At 34.1% G+C, this 24823-nt stretch overlaps 1 protein-coding gene across 4 annotated transcripts in view; it reads right to left on the minus strand.

Annotated features, from left to right (window-relative positions):
* RTTN (rotatin) overlaps window positions 1-24823 on the minus strand; it is a 202514-nt gene that overhangs the window by 62156 nt on the left and 115535 nt on the right. For all 4 annotated transcript variants that reach the window (XM_034944011.3, XM_063597359.1, XM_063597361.1 and 1 more), the window contains 5 exons: window positions 22678-22836; window positions 21321-21392; window positions 10064-10253; window positions 8620-8708; window positions 560-653 (listed from right to left, as the gene is read on the minus strand). In XM_034944011.3, the coding sequence (XP_034799902.1) occupies window positions 560-653; window positions 8620-8708; window positions 10064-10253; window positions 21321-21392; window positions 22678-22836 (604 nt within the window). The remainder of the gene's footprint in view (window positions 1-559; window positions 654-8619; window positions 8709-10063; window positions 10254-21320; window positions 21393-22677; window positions 22837-24823) is intronic.

Raw genomic sequence — 24823 nt, forward strand, 5'->3', positions numbered from 1 at the left:
GAATTAAAAAAAAAAAAAGCGAAGTTGCAAATTTGAAGCACAGCAGGGTTGGAAGCAGTTCCCAGCACAAGGAGCAAAATTTATATATTGCCATTAATAAAAATAAGTCCCAAGTTGTGTATTGTGCATTTCTAATAAAATAAAGACTCAATACATTTTATGTGCCTTTATATGGAAGCATAGCCTTAGAAAATACTTAAAACCAGAATCGCTTTACTTTCAAGTGGATTACTTGTAGCAAAGTGTTTTCTCAAAAGAAGGGAAAAAATAAAGTTAAGTTATACCCATCAGTTCCCAAATTCAAATGTCAAATACCTACGAGCGCCTAATAAGGAGCCACACAGGAATTGGACTATTTATTTAAGAGCCAAATTCCATTTATTAGTTAAGAGCATTTATTTTATTAATTTCTGATATATTGGTTCTAAATGTATTTCATAATGGTCTATAACTTATTTCATTAAAATTTTGTTCTTTAGACATTTACTTTCAAAATATCTGTCTGGACCAACTTGTCATTTTTCTTTTTGAAGGTAGAATGTCTTCACTAAAAGGATACCTTGAGCCACAAACTGGTCATGGGAGGCTTCAGGCAGAAGTGTTGTTGACTGCACAAGTGGCTGAAATTCAGTACTCCCCAATGAAGGTGCCACCTATGAATCAGTAAATTATTTTACTTATTAATGTTACAGTACGGAAAATGAAACACAGGCAACATACACACAAGATATCCTTAAACAAGGAGGTTTAAAACAAAATTATACTAGTTAGGATAACTAGAAAAGATTCCATATCTTGGGAGTTACAGCAGTTTTTTTAAATGGCATTTCCACTTCTTAAAGGAATTGTTATCATTTACATAAATCAGTAACTCAAAGGAGCAGTATTGACTTCAGGCCCATTTAGGAGTTTAAGGTTCCCATAAGGCCAATTCCCTCATTGCCCAAATGTTAGAAAGGCTAAAATATACCACCTTAACTATAATTTATTGTGATATTTTGCATTTCTTGATTCACAATAAAGATATTTTTAATGTTCCAAATGGCACATATAAATTTTAATAGTGCCTAAAAAATTAGAAGTATTAAAAGATTTTTCTCTACCTCACCTCCTATCAAGGAAGAACACTAAAAAATTGTGCCAGTTTGCTGAGATTGCTTCAGAATCCAACATTAAATATAACAAAATCCGTGGAAAGCAAGTACAATTTCACCTACAGGTTTATAATGAGCAGACCGACCTTCTAAGACTGAAAAAGCGCAAAGTGATGTGTTTGGCACCTCTTAGTTGAAAAACACTTACGTGGTGAGGTCAGATAACTCTTTTCCTTACCATCAATTTCTCTTCTGTGAAGTAACATGAAGTGCCCATACCTGGGTAGCCTCCATATCAGTACATGCAACACAACATTAGCTATCCATAGAAGTTATAAACCATCATTCCAGACTCAGATCCTATATAGCTCACAGTATTTGTACATTGATTGTGTATATATCTTAACACTTAGAGTACCTTAGAATTACCATGATGAAATGAAAGCAAAAACTAAGGTTATTTTCATTTGCAGTTTCTAATAGTAAAGAGAATATAAATTTGAAGAAATTACTAAAAATGGAATATAGTTTTTTAAATCCCCCTTTTAACTTGAGCCCTTAACCATCTTTCACCACATTAAGTAAGTATAACAGTCATGATGCCAAGAAATAAGTGAGAAAGCTGCAGCTAAAAAATGTAAGCTAAGCACATAATCTAAAAAGTAAATCTGGAAAAAAGTTCAGTCTAAATAAGTCAATCATAAACAAACATCAAATGCCTTATTTTATATAGTATTAGATCCAGATACTAGGTAAAAATAACCTAAAGCTTGTTTATTTTTTTTTTTTTTGAGACGGAGTCTCACTCTGTTGCCCAGGCTGGAGTGCAGTGGCGCGATCTCGGCTCACTGCAAGCTCCGCCTCCCGGGTTCATGCCATTCTCCTGCCTCAGCCTCCCGAGTAGCTGGGACTACAGGCGCCCGCCACCACGTCCGGCTAATTTTTTGTATTTTTAGTAGAGGCAGGGTTTCACTGTGTTAGCCAGGATGGTCTCGATCTCCTGACCTCGTGATCCGCCCGCCTCTGCCTCCCAAAGTGCTGGGATTACAGGCGTGAGCCACCGCGCCCGGCAAGCTTGTTTATTTTTAAAAATATATTTGCCTACAATTTGGCAATGAGAGGTATGTGAAAAAATGTTCCTGTCAACAGATATCAAGACAACATTTATAGTTCTGTGAAGAAAATAATCCTATGCCAAGACTGATATCACAAACTATGCACAAGCTAATATATCTGGCTCCTGCCACAACTCTTTTGGTTGTATAAGAAAAGTTAAGGGGATAATGATGCTGAAATCCTTTATCATTTCACTGAACATTCTTTCAACTGATAAAGACTCAAGAAGGCCTTATTACTGATATAAATAGAATAGGTACCTGGTTTGCGGTTTCAACGATCAGTGTGGGAAAAGAAAGCTTATAAGGGCCCACTAAATACCTGGCTCATTAGAAGAAAGCAAAGTTGTGATTCATGACAAAGGTCAGGCATTAATAAAGATGTGATTTTCCTTAGTATAGTCCACAGAAGGGATACACAAGTTTAGAAAAGATGCTTTTAGAAAGTACCTTATTGTATTATAACTTACCCCATGTGGTTGGGGAAACACAATGATTGCTTTATATGGTGCTTTAAAATTGATTATGGATGATTTATATTTCTACTAGCCTCTGTTTTTTAAGTGTGCTAAACTAATATATTGCTATTTTAATAACTAAAAGCAAAAAAGTATTAAAGCAAATTGTCCCAGTTCTATGCTCAAATCTTTGCTTGTTTAGATATAATCTCCAATCGATAGTATTTGGTTACATTTGATAAAGTACATCGATATGTAAATATGTTACTTTTCACCTTAAAATCCAAGTAATAACTAGACAATTTTGGCATTAAGTATTAGCTACTGGAAGGTGCAGTATGAGCCTATGAAGCTATAGGTACAAAAAGCCTGACCTAGTCCATGTCCTCATTTAGAGAAAAGGACCACAAGTTAAGGGATTTGTCTGAGTTGAGACTAATTAGGATTCTCAGTCCGGAACTGCATTCATGACAGCATAAATTCATTAGAATCAGAGGAAGTCCTCAGACGTACCTCTTGAGAAAGCTGGCTGGCCTTGTTTGAGAGGAGAGGCTTGCTTCTTTCTCCCTGATCCCCCTGTGTCCCCGTGGAACTTCAGCTAGACTAACTTCACCTGCCCCATCCCAGGTGAGGGAGGAGGAATTGGCTTAGTTTAAGAGCAAACTTAGTCTGCTGAAGTCATCCGTTCCTGTCAAGCTTCTCGCTGCTCTGCTCTGTACCTCACAGTAAGTAGGATAACTAGGGTTGTCCTCTTACAACAGCGAGAGTCTAATTCTTGTATCTATCACTTGCTCAATTCATTAGAATGGTCTAAGTGCAAAATCACAATCTAGACTTTTCCCTCGCTTTCACATCTGCCACATGACATATCCTGAGATCTTCAATTTATAATCCCTCGGTAAGACAAAAAAAATCTGAATTTGAATATATTTCTAGCCTTATTACTTTACAGATATTACAAAAGACAATACAAGCTTTTTAGAGCAGGCTGATGCTACTTAAAGGTACTGTCCTAAAACAGACTCAGATTAGTGTAATGGATGTTGCTAGGGGATAGGAGCTGGGGAAAAGGGGAGATGTTTGGTCAAAGAGTGCAAACTTTCAGATAAGATGAGTATGTTCTGGGGATCTAATGTGTAGCATGGTGAATATGGTTAATATGGTCTAATGTGTAGCATGGTGAATATGGTTAATATGGTTAATAACACTGCACAGTCTACTTGAAAGAGAGTAGTTCTTAAGTGTTCTCACCACAAAAAAAAAAGGTTGACTCTTAGGTGACAGATGTGTTAACTAATTTGACTGTGGTAATCATTTCATCACATATACATATATCAAGTAATCTCACTGTATATCTCAAATATATACAATTTTATTTGTCATTTTAGCTCAAAACTAGGGAAAATAAAAAATAAAATGGACTCAAATCTTGCTTATAAAAACTGAAAAAAATTGTTCTTCAATGTGTTTGTAAGCAGATTTGGTAACTAAAGAAGGTTTCTAAATTATGCTTCAGTGTAAAATAAGCAGCTAAAATTAAGAAAGTCCCTTTGAAATCACTGAAAATAGCAGAGTCATTTGCCATATCCAAGTAGAATTGGAATGTAAAAAACAATTTCTGTCATATAAGCAAAAATGCATCAATGTACAAAAATGATTTTCTTTGTATCTGCCTTACAGAAGCAAGTGATTTCACTAGACACTTTAACTTTTTTTGAAAGTTAATTCAGAACTTGAATATTGTATTTGCCAAAATGATCTTGTAATAGTTTCATCAACTTCCCTCAAAAGCAGTACTGGTGCCAAAAAAGTTTATTTAATTGTTTTTAAAAAGGTACAAAGGGAGAAAATAAGGATTGTAGTGTGAAAAAAATAAAGTACAAGTCTAGCCACATTTTGAAAACATGGAAAAATATAAGATACGAAAGGTTTCTAAGAGATTCTAAGCTTCATGTGTTCATTTTAATAAATAATACCTTTCTCTATATGCCCAAGAGCAGGAAAGCTTTGGCATGCTTCTCAATTTGTAATCATTAATTCTAACCAAATTATAACAAGAAGTTTAAATTATTTCAACTAATAGATTCATAATTCAAATGGATTATGTACAACATATGTAAAAAAAGAAAGCTCAGAAAAGTTCTCTGAAGGAATGAGCAGAAGATGATAGACGATTCTTGCATGTCTAACTAAAGGACCACTTAAAGAGACAGATTATCACCACAACACAGTCACAGTTCCTGTGCCATCCTGTGTGTAATCTAAGAGCACAAATTTCCAAGAGCTTGTCTCACTTGTATTTTCCTCCTAACTAAATATAAAAGGTTGTTAGACTCTGGATAATCCACAGGTAGCTGAAATTTATTTAAACAGAGTATAACATTTTCTTTCTCTCTCCACCATCACACAAACTGCCACCTCCTCAAGTTTTCCTGGGGTCACCATGCTGGAGGTATTTGTATGTCCTATCAGTGATGCCTATGTCAAAACTATTTTTCTTATAGAAAGCCTCTTGGATCCATCCCTGCTTAAACTGTCCTCTGTCTACTCTTCCTTCTATAAAACAATTTTAACTACCATCAAATGAGTGTCAATACGTTATTTCTCTCATATCAGTTGTAATGTTTCATGCCATTCCATGCTGCTGAAATATCCTTACATCTTTATCTTTATAGCTTTTATATCTTACCTCTTCAAATCCAAAAGCTGATTCAGCTTTCTTAACTAACTCCTATCTGATTAGTCAGGTCATCAAACTTTAGCTTTCCGTCCCACATTCTACTCCAAACAACCTCTTGCATTTTCTGAATGTTAATGCCTTCAGTACAACACAACTTCATATTTAGTTAGAAAGTCTAAGTATGCTTTATGTTCTCAAGTAGACTTTTGTCATTTGTTAAGTGGTCACTGAATCCTAAGGAATATTTGAATCTTTTCAGTCCCTTGCAAATGTTTGTATGCATATAAAAGAGAAGGGGATAATATTGTAAAGCCCATTTCAGTGGCCACTTCCTACACAAAACCACTTTTCATTTCATCTTTCCCTCTAAAGAAACCTCACTGTCCCTTGACTACACCATCTTTTATGGGATCAATCACATCTGGCCTTAGAGTGAAGGAGGAAGCAAACATACTTCTGGACTCAAAAGAATGGTCTACCAGTTACCATGCTAGGAACTTGAACAAGCGTGCACTCCATGGAGTGGGACCTCCCTCCATGCCCTAATTTCCTCTTTTGCAAAACAGTAACAATGCTTTTCAGTTGTTTTAAGACTATTAAGTGTAAAAATTCTCTTTAAATGTTTAGAAAAACTAAAATCAGTTTTCTTTAAATCTGTGTTCCAGAAAAAAGTTTGAAAGTATCACATATTTCACAAAGAAAGGCTCAAAAAGAAAGGAATTACATTTCCCACATATTTTATTTTGACAATTGATAAATTTAAAAAAATACAGACATAGTTCTGCTCAGGAACAACAGAAGAGATCAAATTTTGGTCATAAAGCTGTTGCTGCACACAGGTGTGTAAGAGGCACAAACAGCTATCCATCTTGGATATAAACGTGATTTCGAGAAGAAAACCACCACCTAATGGCTGCATCCTCCTACCCCAGAGGAGGAGAATATTGAGTTCGATAGAGGCCACTCCTGAGGAAGCATTTACAAGGGCGATGCCCCAAAGCTAACAATGACACTCTGCTTACTCTATCTGCAGTTTATCAAACATACAGGACCCAACAATCCTTACGAAGCTTGCCAAACAACGGAACTAATACACATTAGGTAACAGCATGAAAGTCCCTAACTTGGCATTAACAGCACAAAATGGATAGTGACCCAGGAGAGCATGCTGGATGACATGACCCAAATCAAAAGATGATGCTTTCCTTGGAAAGATAAAATGGAAAAACCAGCCAACTAACCAATAAAGGATTGCATTTTTTCTCAATTCTGAGATAAACAAAACAAAGATATAAATAAGCAGATAAGCTGATTAATAAGATTTACATCTACTCAACTTATACCTCAATTTGTAACTTCAACATTTTTTTATACATAAGAAAGTATGCCTTGGTCTAAGTACTGACAGCTTTGGTTTAAAGTAATACTGGCAGAATGAAAACACTCTCCAGATTTTTCTCCCGTTGGGACAAAGATACACATCATCTTGGGTATGGTAAAGAAAATATAACTAGTAGAATTAGGATACGAAGACTATTTTTGTAACTAAAAGTCACCCATTCTAAAAGTTGTTTGGAAACCTCCCGAAAAAGAAAGTAAAAAGTAAATTCTGTAAAAATTCTAACAGAATACACTAGCCTTTAGAGAAAATAATAAGAAATAAATTTTACACATATTACAAAATTCTTTAAAAAAAACTGAAAAGATTCCATTGGTATATATTTCTAAAAGTCTGTGTTACATTCAAACACAAACAAGTTAAAGACCTTCACTTTAATTGGGGTGCTTCTTTCTTTAATAATGACTACAATAAATAACATATTTTCAAATTTTCTCAGAAAATCTAGTATTCTAACCTGTAAGATTAAATGTTATTACAAAATAGAGAAATTCAAAAGGTTGATATGCTTTTGCTTTTTGTATTTAGGTTTTCTTGTATAGGATAAATACGACTTCAGTGCTCACCACAAAATAGCTAAGATAACTCAAAGTTAATTAGAGCAATTATTATTTACTGAGTACCTACTAAAAGCAAAAAAACTAAAATATGTACAAAGATTTCAAGGCTAGTCTATAGCCCTTTTGACAAATAGGCTAACAAACAAAATTTACTTTTAAGCACACATTCATGCTGTCCTTCTGTGAACTAAATAACCAATTAAGACAATTCAGTTTGGCATTTATCATATTACTGCTCTTGTTGAGACAAAGGTACACACTATCTCCACCTTGGAAAGGAAAGCATGACATCTAGTGGAACTCGGGTAATTATCTTACTTTTCCATATGAAGGTCCAATGTAGCACTAAACACAAATACTTCTCTTGAATCTAGGGAAAAAAAGACTTAAAACTGTAGCAAAAAGTATCAGTCTTTTGAGAAACTAGGAGATAGATTAAACATAATCTTTACATTATAATGTCTGTATAATAATTATTATTCTCATATTATTTCTGTTCCTGGAAACAGGTGTATCAAATCTTTCCCTTCCTGATATGTTGTATAATACACTAATTATTTCAAAAACACTTCAAAATTAAAAGTAACATTTCCCAGTTGAGAATAAATGATTCTGTATGTTTGTAAATAACTGAAACCTAGTATCAATCATTCCTTATAAATACTCAGTGTTTCAAACTTTCCTGCAAAAAAAGCAACTAATGCATGAATGAAAGGGGAAGGAAAGAAGGCACGCAAACAGGCATATATAAATTTCAGGTATTCCAGATAAACTTCTATGTGATGCAAGTATTTAGAAGTGTGTTTAAAGCTGTCAGCACCACACTAGAATCATTCGAATGTTCTTCATATTGCCCTGCCCTTAAGCACAATTTCAGGGTAATCAACCATTTTTAACATGTAGGATTTGTTCTCTTCTAATACTAACGAAAAACATATTTTCACACTTTCGTACTATCAAAAAAGGTAGGAAAGAGAGGTTGAAAATTCTCAACTAAAGGGATATTCAGTGTAGCTATACCGTAGCAAGACACACCCTGGTTCAAATTCCAGTTCTGCTACCTATAGCACTAATGATCACAAAGTTACTTTACTTCAGAGTGGCTTGCGCACACAGAAAAGCAAGATAAGTATCTATAATGTATGACTGATGTGCAGCTTGAATACAATAATTTAGCAAAATTCTGCAGACAGCACTTCGAATAAATCATAGCTGTTATAACCTTACACTTTGTATTCTTAACTCTCCCACTAGGCAAACTCAAATTTTTTCAGAGATTCAAAATAAAGGACTTATGCATTCTTTGCAAGTACCGTTGTTTCTGAGGTGGAGAGAGAACTTGGATCTCGATCCTGACTTATCCTAGATGGAGCCCTCCAAAACTTGAATGAGTCATCTAAACCTGCAACAACGAGAAAACTGTTAACATGGACACCCTCCTAGGAACTGTAACAATTAATTAAAAGGGTACGCATTACAGGAAACCAATTCAAAACTAAAGAAAGGAAAAAACTTATATGGATCTGGCTTCTGAGATAGACCACTATTTAAAAAAAAAAAAAAATCTAAGGAGAGTTTTTTTTTAATGTGCATAAGAATCACTGAGAGCTTGCTAAAGCAGCTGCTTCAGCCCCAGCCCCAGAGGCTCCAATACCCCAGGTCAGAGTGGAAGCCCTGAGTGTTCACTTCTAACAAGTTCACAGAAGACGCCAATGCTGTTAGTTTAAGGGCCATCCTCTAAGTAACTGATCCAGAGAAATCTAAACAATTAAGTGAGTCACTTTTCTAAGAGGGATATTTAAAATGTTCAAAACTTCATCAAATCTCATTTTCTTGATTCCTCCAAGAAGTAAACAGAAAAGTGAATCACACATTCACACTTAATAATTTGGGGATAAAGGAACTTCATGTCTTCAACTTACTCTTAAATGGCTCAAAAAGAGTATATATAGATCATACATATCCATTTATTTATACACACATACACACACATGTGGCAAGATGTAAATACAGTAAAATGTTAACATTTGAGAATTTTTTTGTACTATTCCTGAAGCTTTTCTGTAAGTTTGAAACTATGGCAAGATTCTAAAAAATTATTATAAAAATGAATTTAAAAATAAAAGCTATTTATATTATTAAATTACTATTTATTACAAGATATAATTATTTTTATGTGCTCAGATCTTATACTTAGCAAATCTACAAGAACCTACAAACAAAAGGAATAAAAAGGTTTCAGGAAAATATTGTGACAAATAAGTAACATACTAAAATAAATAACTTTTTGATACATGAGCAAAATGAATTAGAAAATATAGTGGGAAAAAGTCTCATTCACAAGAAGGATAAAAAAACTGTACATTGCCTAGAAGTGAAAGTTCCAAAAAAGTTTGAGACGTTAATAGAGAAAGAAACTATAAAACTGTACTGATGGGCATAACTTATAAAGTATTAATAAGATGTCAAAAATAATTTCCATGAAGAATTTATAACATAGAAAAATGCTTGCAGAATATTTAGTGAAAGAAGGAAATACAAAAATGTACACAAGATATGAACATAATTACATAAAACAAAGGCTATACAGAGAAAGAAGACGGGAAGAAAATACATCTCTCTGGGTGGTAGAGCTGGAAATGAATGTTTTCCCTGTATACTTTCATTTTTCAAATTTTTAAAACAAATATATGTATTTTTAACAGTTTTTACAAGTTACATATTACAAAAATAAAAATATAAAGATATCGTACTTACCATTTAAATCATTGCTTTCTGAATTTCTATCAAAAGCAGAAAAATTCAAATCAAACATACACCGTCCTAGGTAACAATGCTTTACCATCTGATTCAAATGTTCATAAAAATGGCAGTGATATAAAAGAGCCTGAAGGGCAGGTTTTCCAATGAGCGATAGGCCAGAGTCCTCATCATGAACACAGGGACCCTGTAGGAAGAGAGGGAAAGAAGAAGGAGACACTGATTTATCCAACAATTTCCTTAAAAAGATCCATTGTCTCCTCTCGAGGAAACAAATGGGTCCCAGATGCTCCCATCTCCTTCCACTCTGCTTTTGTCCTTACACAGTTATAGCAGCCTGACCTAGGACAAATTATTCCATAATACTCTAGGTCTTTGCTGCCTAAACACCCCCGTGAAGGGACAAAGCTGATCTTTCTCTTGAGGGGCCATTTCATTTAAAATGTTTCTATGGAATGATCAGCTTTAACCAAGAAATCATATACTTGCGCTAAAAACACAATAAAAGCAGTATTTTTCAACCTACATATAATAGTAAAATAATAGGTGTTAAAATATATGAAATAAGGTGGTCCATATATTATGTTTAGAATTATTTTTTATACCTATCACTAAGCCAGGTAAAATGAAAAGGTCCATCAATATCCATATGGCAAAATCTGTCACATTACTTCCCACTGAATTAATCCTGACAAGGAAAAAAAACACACACATGTATACATACACACACATGAACTGCCATCAGGAGGCTGAAAAGAATCTGCTATTACACAATTTTTCTCTTTGCATTTTTCCCAATTTTTTGCATAGTCACTTGCTACTTTTCCTGGAGTATCTAATAGCAAAAAGCAAGCAATGAGGATTGGTTTGAAGTTTGCAAATAATCCTATCATTAGTTTATAAATATTTCTATTTTCTGGGAAATGATAATAAAGTTAAGATTTCAAAACAGGCCATAAGAGAGAGAAAAATAAAAGATAGCAAACAGAAATCTAAGAGCCAACAGGAAAGATACATTCAAAACATATTGCAAGTTGACCTTTAACCATAAGATTTGTATGTGTGTCTGTTCTCTCACCCTCCCCATCACCAAAAGAAGATAGATATTTTAACTTACTCTTCAGGAAGACAAAGGAATTCACAAGTTAAAGGCATGATTACACTAACAAGGTTATTTCTATTAACACTTCTTTTTAAGGACATTTATATACATCATTATAATTAAACCTCTTCAATATTCAATGTCTTTTATGACTATGAAGTTGTTACTGCTGTGTTGTAATAAATCTACCAACACTGTGAGCTTACTCGTCCTAAACAGAGCAATTTATATAAGAAATAAGACTACTGTAATGAACAGCCAGCACATGGTGGTCACTGTCGTTATTTTAAATGCAGAGGTCTAGAAGAATCAGGTAAAATAGAGAGTAATACAAAGTGAATGGGGTTATGTGGCTCCTGTTTATTAACCAAGGTATATGTTACAGGTACTGGCGCCCTTTAATACATTACCTTATTTTATTATATAGAATGAAGTATTCACCCAAAATCACAGAGTCAATCTTAACATTCACAGCTTCAAGAAATTCTATCTTTTAAGCAAGTTATAACATACTTAAACGTACAAAACACGCCAAACACCCAAGAGATTTGCAATAAACTGCTTAACATCACAAATTAGAGTCCTCATTATAATAATATAGGGAAGGAATTAACAAATAAGACAAGAATTGTAAAGGGTTTACTAGCTTCACTCCATCTAAAAAATTCAATAAATCAAAAGTGATTAATCAAAGTTGTACAAAAACTATTTTTCAAAATATATTTTATAATGATACAAAGAACCACTTAAAAATATTTTGCCATACAGATTATATAAAATTATGCAATTTTTCATATTTTTGCAAAATTATGTCTACATGAATGCTTCCTCTATCAGTTACCACAACCCAAAATTCACAAACCTTTAATGAAAATAGAGAAGAGAATGTAAACTGTATAAATCTTAAAAACAGAAAAAAATGACATCTACAGCTCTTTGAGAGATCTTAAATCTGCTGATTCTTTATTCTGTTCAAGGCCTACTGAGGCTGATGGCTATACCAACTGTTAGGAAGACAAGAGTTACAAACCCACTGTCTTCTAAAATCTAACATTTCTTTAGTTTTTAAGTATTTTAGAAGTGAGAAGTTATACATGTAAATATGGTATTAGAACTCTTGCAATTATTCTCTAAATATGTAAAATTGTCACAGTGATAAAGAACCTAGTTCAATCACATTTTCCCTTCAATAAATTAAAAATTCTTTTCTAGTTCCTATTAATATAAACACAGACTTAGAAAATATAGGTAAGAAAGTCATAATAAGAGACACAAATTTATAACTAAATCTATCTAATAAAGTTTAGAATCTGTTCTATTTTTCCTCTTTATAAATCATGGTAAAAATTATTTAGCCTACCAAGATTGAAGAAGCTAATTTAGCTTATGAACAAAAAATTTAATATCACAGAAAATAGTGCAAAAAGGTTTAAGATATAGAAATACAAAAGGAAATAAGAGAAAATAAATTCAAGAGGCCTAATAAGGGACTTGCAATTTCTGGAAAGATAAAATATAACACACAAAAAAGGAAATTCATCTTAAAAGAAATAAATATGAAAAGATTTGTCAGAGCCAAAAAAATATATAGAAGATCCAAATCTTCAAATTAAGGAGCTTAATAAATGTCAACCAAGAAAAATGGAAAAAAAGATATATAATAAAAAATTCTAAACATTGAGGACAAAGAGATGATAATGAAAGAAAACATCAGCCATAAAGAAGTAAAAAGAGTCAGATGAAAATTCAACTTCTCATCAGTAGCACTGGATGCTAGAATACAGTGAAGCAAAATTCTTGGGAGGAACAATCTTCACCAAACATATGGTAACTAACCACACTATCAATCCAGTGCAATTTAAAGACATTTTCAAATATGCAAGAACTTGTGATATTTATCTCTCATGCACTTGTCACTAGTTACCAGTACAATCATTTTGAGAATTATGACTAGGAAAAGAAATTCTAACAGAAGAGAAAGGATGATTAAGAGCTTAGAAAAACTTTAGACATGAGACATGATATGGACCCACAATATAAGAAAAAACAAACAGGAACCTCAAGGGAAAATAAATCACCCAAATCAATTTTTAAATTATATTTTTATATATACATATATACACACACACATATACATGTATACATACATACAAATACCAGAAAACTTTTCCTCTGAGTATTAGATGAGTTGGTCCTGGAAGCCGAGATAAGAAAGTGTAATCACAGCCCACTAAGTGTCTCTGTAGTGAGTTACGGTTTTCAACTTTTAGAAGCAACCTACAGATAAAATTGAGACTGCAGATGAGAATGTAAACATAATCAACGCTCACAAAGCAAAAAGTAAAAATAAAACTATTAAAGATGGGTATTAGAAATGGCAGAGGAAAGACTGAAGAAAGGACAGGTACATCTCAGCCATGTCTTATTCATCTCAAAATGGGTTGGGGTCAAAGGATATGATGCATGGGTGACAAAACCAGGAAGAGCAAGTGTGACCAGTGGAGAAATAAGAGCAGTAATACCACTATGGTACTATGAGATACTGTGGTATCTGCAGGAAATTGTGTACATGAGCTAAATCCTTAGGTACTAAAGTAGTGTATGAATAAATATACTATTGCAAACATGCTATTTAGATATACAGTGGTAACTCCCTGAAGAATTAAAATCAGAGGTAAAACTGTCTCAGTGAATGGAGAGGGACAGTGAATTTCACTATAAGCTCTATTAGCTTTTTTTTAACCACATGTATTTATTACTTGAAAAAAAAATTTCTTCTAAAAAGTTCAATTAGTGCATTCAAAATATTCTTGAACTGCTCAAAAGAAAACCGAGTAATCTGAAATAGGCACATATTACATAAAAATTATTTTATTTTTTATTTAACTAAGCATTAAGCCTGAATCCCCATTCTCTACACTTATTAAGAGAGCTTTATAATGGAGCCAAGCCCAGGATATGCACAAAGGATGGCCAGGCTCAGGCTTTCACAGATAACTAATGGTTCAAGGGCCAGAACAATGAAGTCTTTCATGCACACACTAGGCTCTGCTCCATACATCCATCAGTAATTGATGGGGTTATCTTCTAGCATAGTGGGAAAATTAGCGCAATCAGGTCTAATTGCTCTGTCTCAAGACTTCTGTATCATGACTAGCCTTGCCCTCAGGTGAGTTCTGGGGCTGCCAGATCATCTGCTGAATTGCCAGAGAGAGCTGAGAAGGAAAGTAAGAAAGCTCTTCAAATCACCAGAATGCCATTACAAATACATTTACAAAGAAAACTGCAAATTAATTATGTCATATCAAGCTCCAATTAATTTGAAAACATCTTTATCAAGAATGCAATAAATCAGAATACTAATTTTAAAATGCATATTATACTCCTAGTGTCAGTGCTAATATACCCATTAGCTATAATTGAAAAGGTACTAGAAGCAAAGTAAGAATAACATTTAAGAAGATATAATATTTTCAAGGAGAAAAATGAACTATTGTCATATATAACAAAAATGCTATAATCCAAAGACTGTAAAAATGACCCTAAATACATTAGAAATCCAAAACTACATGTAAAATATGAATATCATTACAATGATATCAGTTTACCAAGTACTCATTGTCTTCTGGAAATACTCATGATGCTTCATAACAAACATATTAAAAGATAAAAAGAATATATATTAATCATATCAAATATCAAAATAATATATAACTATAAATGAGTTGACTATTTAAAACATATACACAGACAATTACTAGCTTTGTTCACTGACAGGACATAGAAGCAACGACACCCCAGGAACAATGAATACATCTAGAACACAGATCTTGGTTTCTAAATACCATTCTCCATGAAAAGAAATCAGAGCCCTTGGAGCAAATATCTGATTCCAGGATGGAGCTGGACAGTCTAGAACACTTTGCTGTACCAGAAGTAAGGAAATGGCTCAAATATTGATAAAGACACAAGAACCATTATGAAGAAATTTCCCCTGGCCAAAGCAAGAATGATTTGAACATTGAAACAAATAATGATAGAAACAGATTATAGCCCATTAAACAAACTTAAGAATCTTCAATCCATGCTGGTGTAAATAAGTGAATCACTAAATAAGCAAGGAAGAATGAAAAGTTCTTCCTTACAGTAGCATGTAATAAACATAGAAAGAAATGATGGAATTAGGAAATCATTTGGCAACAATTCTGTAATAACTGTTTCAGGTAAGAATCATGAATGGAATTTAAAACTAGGAAAACAGTGTGGAGATTTCTTAAAGAACTAAAAGTAGAACTACCAGTGGGATTCAGCAATCCCACTACTGGGTATCTACCCAGAGGAAAAGAAGTCATTATACAAAAAAGATACTTGCACACACATGTTTAGAGCAGCACAATTTGCAATTGCAAAAACGTAGAACCAATTCAAATGCCCATCCACCAATGAGTGGATAAACTGGTGTGTGTGGTATCTCACACACACACACACACACACACACACGCACACACGATGGAATACTACTCAGCCATAAAAAGGAATGAATTAATGGTATTCGCAGTGATCTGGATGAGATTGGAGACTATTATTCTAAGTGAAGTAACTCAGGAATGGAAAACCAAACATCAAATGTTCTCACTCATAAGCGGGAGCTATGCTATGAGGATGCAAGGGCTTAAGAATGACACAACGGACTTTGGGGACTTGAGGGAAAAGGGTGGGAAGGGGTGAGGGATAAAAGATACAAACTGTGTGCAGTGTATACTGCTGAGGTGATGGGTACACCAAAATCTCACAAATCACCACTAAAGAACTTACTCATGTAATCAAACACCACCTGTTCCCCAATAACCTATGGGGAAAAAAAAAGTAAAACAAAACAAAACAAAAAACTAGTGAAAGAAAGTTTGATGAGAAACAGATATTTACAGTCTCAGAGCACCTCCTTCCAAAAGAAAAAACTGTAACTTTACAAAGGACAAAACAGGCAGATTCTATCTTTACTAAGTAATCAAAGTTAGTATCACCAACAATGAGAAAGAGCGATATCATATCTCTTGACATGTTGCACTGAGAACCCATCACTTCTATGGTTTTTCTGCCAAAAATGCGTAACTCAAATCTAAACCTGGGGAAAAGGACAAATCTAATTGAAGTATATTACAACAAATAAGTAGCCTGCATTCTTCAAAAATGTTAAGATCATAAATATTTAAAATTTTGAAACTATTTCAGATGAACAAAAGCAAATATGTAAGACAAGTACATGCAATGTGTATTCCTGAACTGGATCTTGGGTCCAGGATTGGATTTTTTTTTCTTTTTTTTTCTATTAAAAACAGCAGTGGGACAACTGAAAATCCTTGAGTAATCTCCTAATTTTGATAATTATTATTGTGATTATGTAAGAGGATATCCTTATTTTTAGGAAATCCACACTTAAGTGTTCAGAGGAAAAGAAGCATTATGTCTACAACTCTCCAATAGTTTAGAAAGAAGACACTAGACAGAGCTGAAGTAAATGTGTAAAATAACATTTGGGGAATCTGGGTGAAGAGTACATAAAAATTGTATTGTTTCTACAAATTTCCTATAAATCTAATTTTTTTCAAAATAAAGTTTAAAAAGTCTGTGTACCAATTCAAAGTCCTGTCACAAACATGGAAAGCAACTAGAGCATGAACAAGTTTATTTAAATCACAAACTGACAACCCATTATGTTATTTAAGCGCATGAAATTACCCTTTACATTTAAATGTGAGATCATTTTCAAGTGGAAAGAATTGAAATATTATTAAAATTATGCATAAGCTACCATCATCATACATAACATGATTATAACAATGTTTCCTGGGTACATGTCATCCCCTGTAGGCCATAAGCCCAAGAATACTAAATTGGATTATCTGTGAATCTCCAATATTTAGACACTCAACAAATGTTTACAGAAATGAACTGAGACAAATTACATCAATAATCCATCTCTAATCAATAGATTTCTTGTTATAATCAACTCTAAAATTGGTTGTTAAAGTTTCAGGGATACGGATTTCTGACACTAGTCTTCAAACTAAACCCAGTTATGAAACCACCCACATTCAGGAGTCTTAACTCCGAGTCAGACTGTGGGAAACTGGTCTGAAAAACACTGGACAGTTGGGAGCCACAATACAGTTTCGTGTCAACTGAATATTGGCTCTGTTTTCTCTTCTTGGCAGAGAATGTAGTATGCAGGGTTTTTGTTTTTAGAGACAGGGTTTTGTTCTGTCACCCAAGCTGCAGCACAGTGACACAATCATAGCTTACTGTGGCCTCAAACTCCTGGGCTCAAGCAATCCTCCTGCCTCAGTCTCCTGAGTAGCTAGGGACTACAGGTGCATGCCACCATTCCAGGCCAATTTTTAAAATTTTTTTTAGAGATGGGGTCTCACTATGTTGCCCAGGCTAGTCTCAAACTCCTGGGCTCAAGTGATCCTCTCACCTCAGCCTCCCCAAGTGTTGGGATTACAGGCATGAGCCACCACGCCCAGCTGGGATGTAGCTTTGAATGAGGCTGAGTTTGACCCAAGAACAAGACCAATGTTTGTAAATATCCCTCTGAAAAGTTAGTGTCCTGAATATAAAAGAGCTGTGACACACCAAAGACTGACACAGCAGGAACTGGGTTCTCATATCCAGCAGGGGCCTGGTATCAAGGCCCCTGGTAGGAGTGCTAGATGTCAAGGGAAGACAGGCCGAGATACTTCATCTGCTCCTCCTCTTGGTGACCACCCCACTTCCAGTATGCTTCTGCATCCACAGAAAAATAAAAGGGGACTTATGCTATGAAAATTAAGGCTTTATTTCTAACTGTATTTACTTATGATATTAAGACCAAAAGGATAACTCAAATGTTTTGCACATTTTAATGAATCAGTCAAGACAGATGGAGCACTTACTTTCTCTGTGGTAGGGGTTGGGAGAAACATTTTTAAAAATATAAAAAATGTAGTCCTGTCAGAAACAAACATTCTACACAGGAAGATTAAGTTAAATGGTAAGAAATAATGCAAATATGGAAAATAACCTAATTTAGTGGTAAGACATTAAATGTTAGTGTCTTTAAAAGGAAGATTAAAATGGGAATTGCAGTGGTTGGTAAAATTATTTAATACTTTAAAAAAATAAATTGTTTTAAATTATTTACTTCCTATCTTGTCCGAGAAAAGATTTAAGGCCCATTACAAGGAAAGGTAAATTGTAACATGATAGTAAATGCATACCAGGAATAAAAGAAAGAAAAAAGCCAGAGATATGGAAAAAGTGCAACCATGAATAAAGCTTAGAAGGTAAGCTGGGTGTGGCAGCATGTGCCTGGGGTCCCAGCTACTCAGGAGGCTGAGGCAAGCGTATCACTTGAGCCCAGGAACTCAAGGCCAGCCTGGACAACACAGTGAGACCCCATCTTTTTTTTTTTTTAAGTACATACAGAAAAAGTCACAATTGATAAAAGGGCTCTACTTTCTGGCATCTAACAATAAAAGGGAAACTCAGCTATAATATTATTCATAATTCATATATGCATATTATTACTATTCACAAGTACAACAATTCTATGTCATGACATGAAGTAGGAATTTATGCTACTGTGCAGAGGAAGGAGAGGAAAAGGAGTAGTAATTATAAAGAGAATGCTTCAGAAAGCCTATGAAACAAGAGCACTAGCGGGCATTAATTTAGACTGCAGGCAGGAAAACAAAGTGCAAAGCAATAGAAGCAATTCTCTTTGTTAAAAAAAAAATCAAATATTTACCTCAACCAAAATAAAATTTTAACAAAGCTCCTAAACATGCTGTTTCATGCTATATCCTCCACAACACTGTGAAAGGGACACTAAAATAAGTAAATGAAACATTTTGTTGAATAAGATTATTATTCATAATTCTACCAAAGACTGTTTGAATTTTAAAATACTGGCTATGTGGCCCCTTTTTCATGGTTGCAAAGGACCATGTGCCCCACTAGCTGCACCCAGAGACAACCATCTTGTTTCCTTCTTGCAGCAGCTGTTTCTACTTTGGAATTTCAGACCCCACTAAACTTTCTTAAAATTGGATGACACATATACTGAGTTAACTATTTTCACTGCCAAGGAAGGACACTTACACAAACAAAAATAACCAAAAAAAAAAAAAAAAAAAAACTGAAAAGAGAGGAAGAAAATCTGAGTTTATTAAAAAGCATACAAGATTGTCCTTATTTATCTAATTTTTCCTAAGACTAGCAAAAGTTGTAATCAACTATTGTTTGGGACAGCAGTGGCTCTCCAGCTTTTTTTATTTTGGCCAACTTAGCAAGGCCAAAACTCCAAAAGCTAACTTAAATCACTATTTTCCACTTTTTAGTAGAAAAGGATTTCCATGATGAAGACTGGAGAATAACAAAACCAATAAACTGCAGTAAGCATGCCACCAGCAACAAACAGGAACTTTACTATTTAATTTCTAAGAGAAAAATATGAACAGCTACATACGGTTCTGTATTATAACATAATGTCCCAGGAACTTTAATATACTCTGCCTTTATACTTATTTCAATAATTAAAAATTCATTGGTAGTACATCACCAAGTATATCCATGTACATGGGTCACTAGTTTAACAATGGGAGTAGAGATGATTTGTATTTGAGCCAAAAACAACATGTTTTAAAATGTAGTCTCCGGATAACAGGTACCAAAACTACTACACTATTAATATAACTATTAATCCTGCATATTCCCTCCAGTTTTGTCTCCTGGTTTTATTACAACATGGAAAGTAGATAAGCAGCCATTATCAGAAGGCAATGTTAAAGAAATTATGAGCAAATTATAAGCCTGGGATTTACAATGACTGGTAGGGTCACCCTGGGTTTGTAAAGTTTGGAGAGGTAAGCCTTCCAAGAGTTAAATGCTACCTGGGCCTTGACATGACCACCTGGATTCATGCTTCGGGTCATGTGTGGAAACTTGCCCTTGCTACGGTTCAGCTTGTTTCACTAACTCCTCTAAGAGTATAGTCTAATTAAAACTTAAAAATAAACCTTAGATTTATACAGGATTTTGAGGAGTGAGGTGTAGCAATATGATAAATATATCCCTATAAGGTGAAAATATATGGATAGGTAAAAGGACAGAAACAGCACATCTTATATCCCCAATAAGTGTATTTTTGTATCTTCCAAATTACCTAAAACTGCAGCAACATGGATGGAGGTGGAGGCCATTATCTAAGTGAACTAACTCAAGAATAGAAAATCAAATATTGCATGTTCTCACGTATAAGTGGGAGCTAACCAATGAATACACATGGACATAAAGACAGACACAACAGACACTGAGACTCCCAAGGAGGGAGTGGGGGAGGCGGCTGAGGTTATAAATTACCTAACTGGGTACAATGTTCAATATTTGGGTAATGAGTACACGAGAACCCCAATCCCCACCATTACGCAATATACTTATGTAACAAACATGTTCATATATCCCATGAAGCTAGAATTTTTTTAATGTAAGCTATAAAAATGTTAGGTAACCATTTACTGATGTGATATTCAGAACATGAAAAAGAAAGTTAACCCAACAGAAACCAAAGCAAGATACACTATAACCCGCACTGTGCACTAACCTAGAAAAGGAAAAAAAGATGTTAACATCAACACATATTTAACTATCTACAAATTTGTTTATTATTACTAAATTAGAGAAGTAATACAGCAAAGTGGGTAAGAGACTGCCTAGACTCAAAGCAAAGGCGTACCACTGACTAGCTGTGTGATTTAGGACAAACTATTTAAACTCTCTATGCAAAAGTTCCTAAGCTTAGAAAATAAGGATAGTAACAGTTCACAACTCAAACAATTATACAAGTTACTATGTCTTACATTTCTAGAAGGGTGCCTAAAACATAGTAAACATATGTTAACTATTATTATTTGCTTTAAATTATTTTGAACACTATAGAGAAGAAGTTTTAAGTCTGGTCGGCATAAGAAAAAATTCCACATTCTATTTTAAGAGACCCTTGTTGTCTTGTATATAGTTTCATCAATAATGAAATATACTACTTATACTGAAAATTTATCACCAATTAATTTGAAACATCTACTAGGTTGATAATTGTTTAAAATCACCCACCTGCCAAGTATAATCCTTTATAATTTCTGTAGGCATTGGAATTACAAGGAGATTCTGAAGAATAAATGCCGCCTGAAAATGTAAAAAAAAAAAAAAAAAAAGGTCAATACTGCCATCTTGTGGTCATCTCTGAAATAACCAATATATTGTAATGTAATAGCAAAAGACATCTCTGGTCAACTGCACATGCTGAGAGGTCATTATGAGAATTGTCAAACTGTATTTCTTGTTAGGTGATGACCTTCTTAGGTAATGACCTTGTTAGGTAATGACCTAACAGTATATGAAATTATTTCATCAGGAAATATATCTTTTCCTATTTCAGAATTCTGCTTTATTAAAAAATGATTTGTATAACATAAATTCTTCTGGTAGCATTTAAGAAATATAATTTTAGGTTTCTACTATCCCCTTTCAGATTACACACACACACACACACAAACACACACACCCCTCTGCCCCACTTTCTCCCTTCTCTTATACAGACTCCTTTCAATAAAAACTTGCTAACTAGAAATACAAACCACAAATGTCCAACTTGACTAGATCCTGAAGATGATCAAATTAAATAATCATACAAATAGGAGCATTGATTGTCTGCTTAATGAAAGATGAAATAACCATAATGGGAGAATGACAGGATTAACAAGAGGATTCTAAGAAACTGACATTTCCAACCACGATAACTAGAAGTGATGGAAAAGCTTTAAAGTTGATAAATCAAGAAGCAGCCATAAATATAAACATCACTACTTAAAAACATGAAGGCAAATAGCAACAAAACTAGCCTTTTGAGCTTGGAACTGGCGACTGCTAATGGTGGACCCAGGAGCTGCTGTTTTTTTTCATAAGCCTCTAAGTATAATTTGATTATTGTTTTAAAACCATTTACATGAATCATTACTTTAACAAAAGCAGCAATAAAAAAAAACCACAAGCTATTCAGAAAGAATTAAAATAGGGTTTATTTTTCACTCTCATGTTATATGATAAATACTACAAAGAGTTATTTTGACAGCCTCTTATCTATACTAAAGCTTCATAAATATCAGAGACCCATAAATGCTGAGATAATATAAAAGTAATTTTTCCTGTGAACTACCTTCCAATGCATAATAAAAAAAGTTCACATTAAAATATAGTATATTCTGATTTTATCTTATCGGAAGGAAGGACTCCAGTTTTTCCTGTGCATGAATACCTTTTAAATCCTCTACTGTCATTTTGTTTGGGTGTTCACAGACAGAAGAGATCATGGTCAGTGGTCAGTCCACCATGTTGAGCGGGAGTCAAGTATCGCTTACGGATACCATCACAAAGAATTTCTAAGGACAAAAAGGAGAAAAGACAGACATACCTCCCGGCGCACCATACTACATTCTGACTGGTCCAGAAGAATGTTCACCACAGTTCCCCAGAGCCCACCGGAAATGTTCTGACAACTGTTTGCTAAGGCCACACAGCCAGTTTCAAGGGTGGTCAGTGCTGATCCTAATCCCAGTGAAGTGAATCTCACCTGTTCAAATTAAAGAGAAAGTTGTTGAATCAAATAAGCCTTTTTCCTAACATGAATTCTTAGTTTTTCTGGTACATAAATACCATACTTTAAAAAAATGTGCCAGTGGTTTTATGATCCTAAATTATAAGAGACACCTATAGAAGACAGTGTCCTCCATTCCATGATTCAAGAAAGCAATAATACAGGAAAAATTAAATATAAGCAAATTTCAAAGCAAAGTAAAACTGGGTATAAAAAGATACATAAAAATTATAGTTTGCAAGCCTTTTTCTAAGGAAAGCATAGGGCACTTACATTTTATGAACACAATTTCAATTCTTCATTCTTAAAAAAGGAAGCTATTCTTTGTTCTACCTTTCTTAATTTTTTATTGTTTCTTCCAAATAAATGATTTTAACTTTCTTAAAACTTCTAAACAAAGAGGCAACTATCATTTTACAAGGCATTTCGTATTTTCCTCAAAAGTTATTCAAGAGAAAAACGTTCCCAAATAAGATTGATGTGGTATAATATGCTTGCTGTAGAACCACTGCTGTTCAAGCCACACGTTTTGGTAAATTTCTGAATTCGAATCCAAAAATATAGTTTCAATGACAGCTATAGAATTTTTTTAAAATGCAGTCATAAAATAGTCAAGTAGTAAGTCCAAGTTCAATGTGACTAAAAAATGTATTTCAAATATTTCTATAAATAAGATTTTATTGTAATAGCATATTTTACTTGAAAAAAGTAAACAACTGGCTAAAACTGGAAAGAAATAATACAAAATTTTGTATTGTAATGCAAATGCAATTTTTTGCATTTAATTTAATTTCATTACATGACACTTCAGTGTTGCATGTCTATAATTTCCAGATCCTTTTCAATTTTTTCAAAATCGCTAAGCTTCTCCAATAATTTTCCACTCTTCTGAAGGTAATAGATACTATAACCTTTTCTCTTTTATATTTTCAATCTATACTCGAACAAATTTGATTGAAAATGAGGGTGCTGTGTACTGAACTGTGTCTCCTCAAAACTCGTATGTTGAAGCCCTAATCCCCAACCTGTATTTGGAGACAGAGCTATTAGGTGATTACAGTTAAATGAGGTTATAAGGGTGGGACCCTACTGCACTAGGAATGGTGGCCTCAGGAAGGAGAGAAATCTTTCTCCATGTGCATGCTCCAAGGAGAGGTCATATGAGCACACAGTGAGAAGGTGGCCCTCTGTAAATCAGGAAGAGTGCCCTACCAGAAACCAACCATGTTGACACTCTGATCTTGGACTTGCAGCCTCTAGAACTGTAAGAAATAAATTTCTGTTTTTAAGCCACCCAGACAATGGTATTTTGTTATGGAAGCCTGAGCACACTAATACAGATTTTTGTACCAAGGAGTGGGGATGCTGCTGAAACAAATGCCTAAACACATGAAAGTGACTTTGGCACTGGGTAATGGGTTACAGGCTAGAAGAGTTTTGAGGTGGATGCCAGAAACGTAGACATGGGTAATTCTCATGAGATCTCAGACAAAAATGAGGAAAGTGTTATTTAAAAAAGGTTATTTGAGGAAAGGCAATCCTTGTTATAAAGTAGCAAGAAAACTGGTTAAGCTGTGGTCATGTTCTAGTGTTTTGTGGAAGGCAGAACTTGTGAGCAATGAAATTGGATATTTAGCTGAGAAGATTTCTAAGCAAAGTGTTGAAAAATTGGCTTGGTTCCTCCTGATTGCTTATAGCAAAATGCAAAGGGAGAGAGATGAATTAAAGAAGGAATTAAGAATGGGTAAGCAAAAAGAAACAAGAACAAGATTTGAAAAATTCTCAGCCTATCTGTGCAAAAAAAATGAGAAAGCTTGTTCTAAAGAGAACATGGAGGGTGTGGCTGAATAACCATTTAAGAAAAAGATCACGGGTGCAATTCATGGACTTAATCAGACATCTCAGCAGAAGCCAGGAATAGAGATGGGATTATATCAGCAAAGACATTGCCAGTTTGAACTAA

This window comes from Pan paniscus, chromosome 17, assembly GCF_029289425.2.
Source record: "Pan paniscus chromosome 17, NHGRI_mPanPan1-v2.0_pri, whole genome shotgun sequence".
Taxonomy (NCBI): Eukaryota; Metazoa; Chordata; class Mammalia; order Primates; family Hominidae; genus Pan; species Pan paniscus.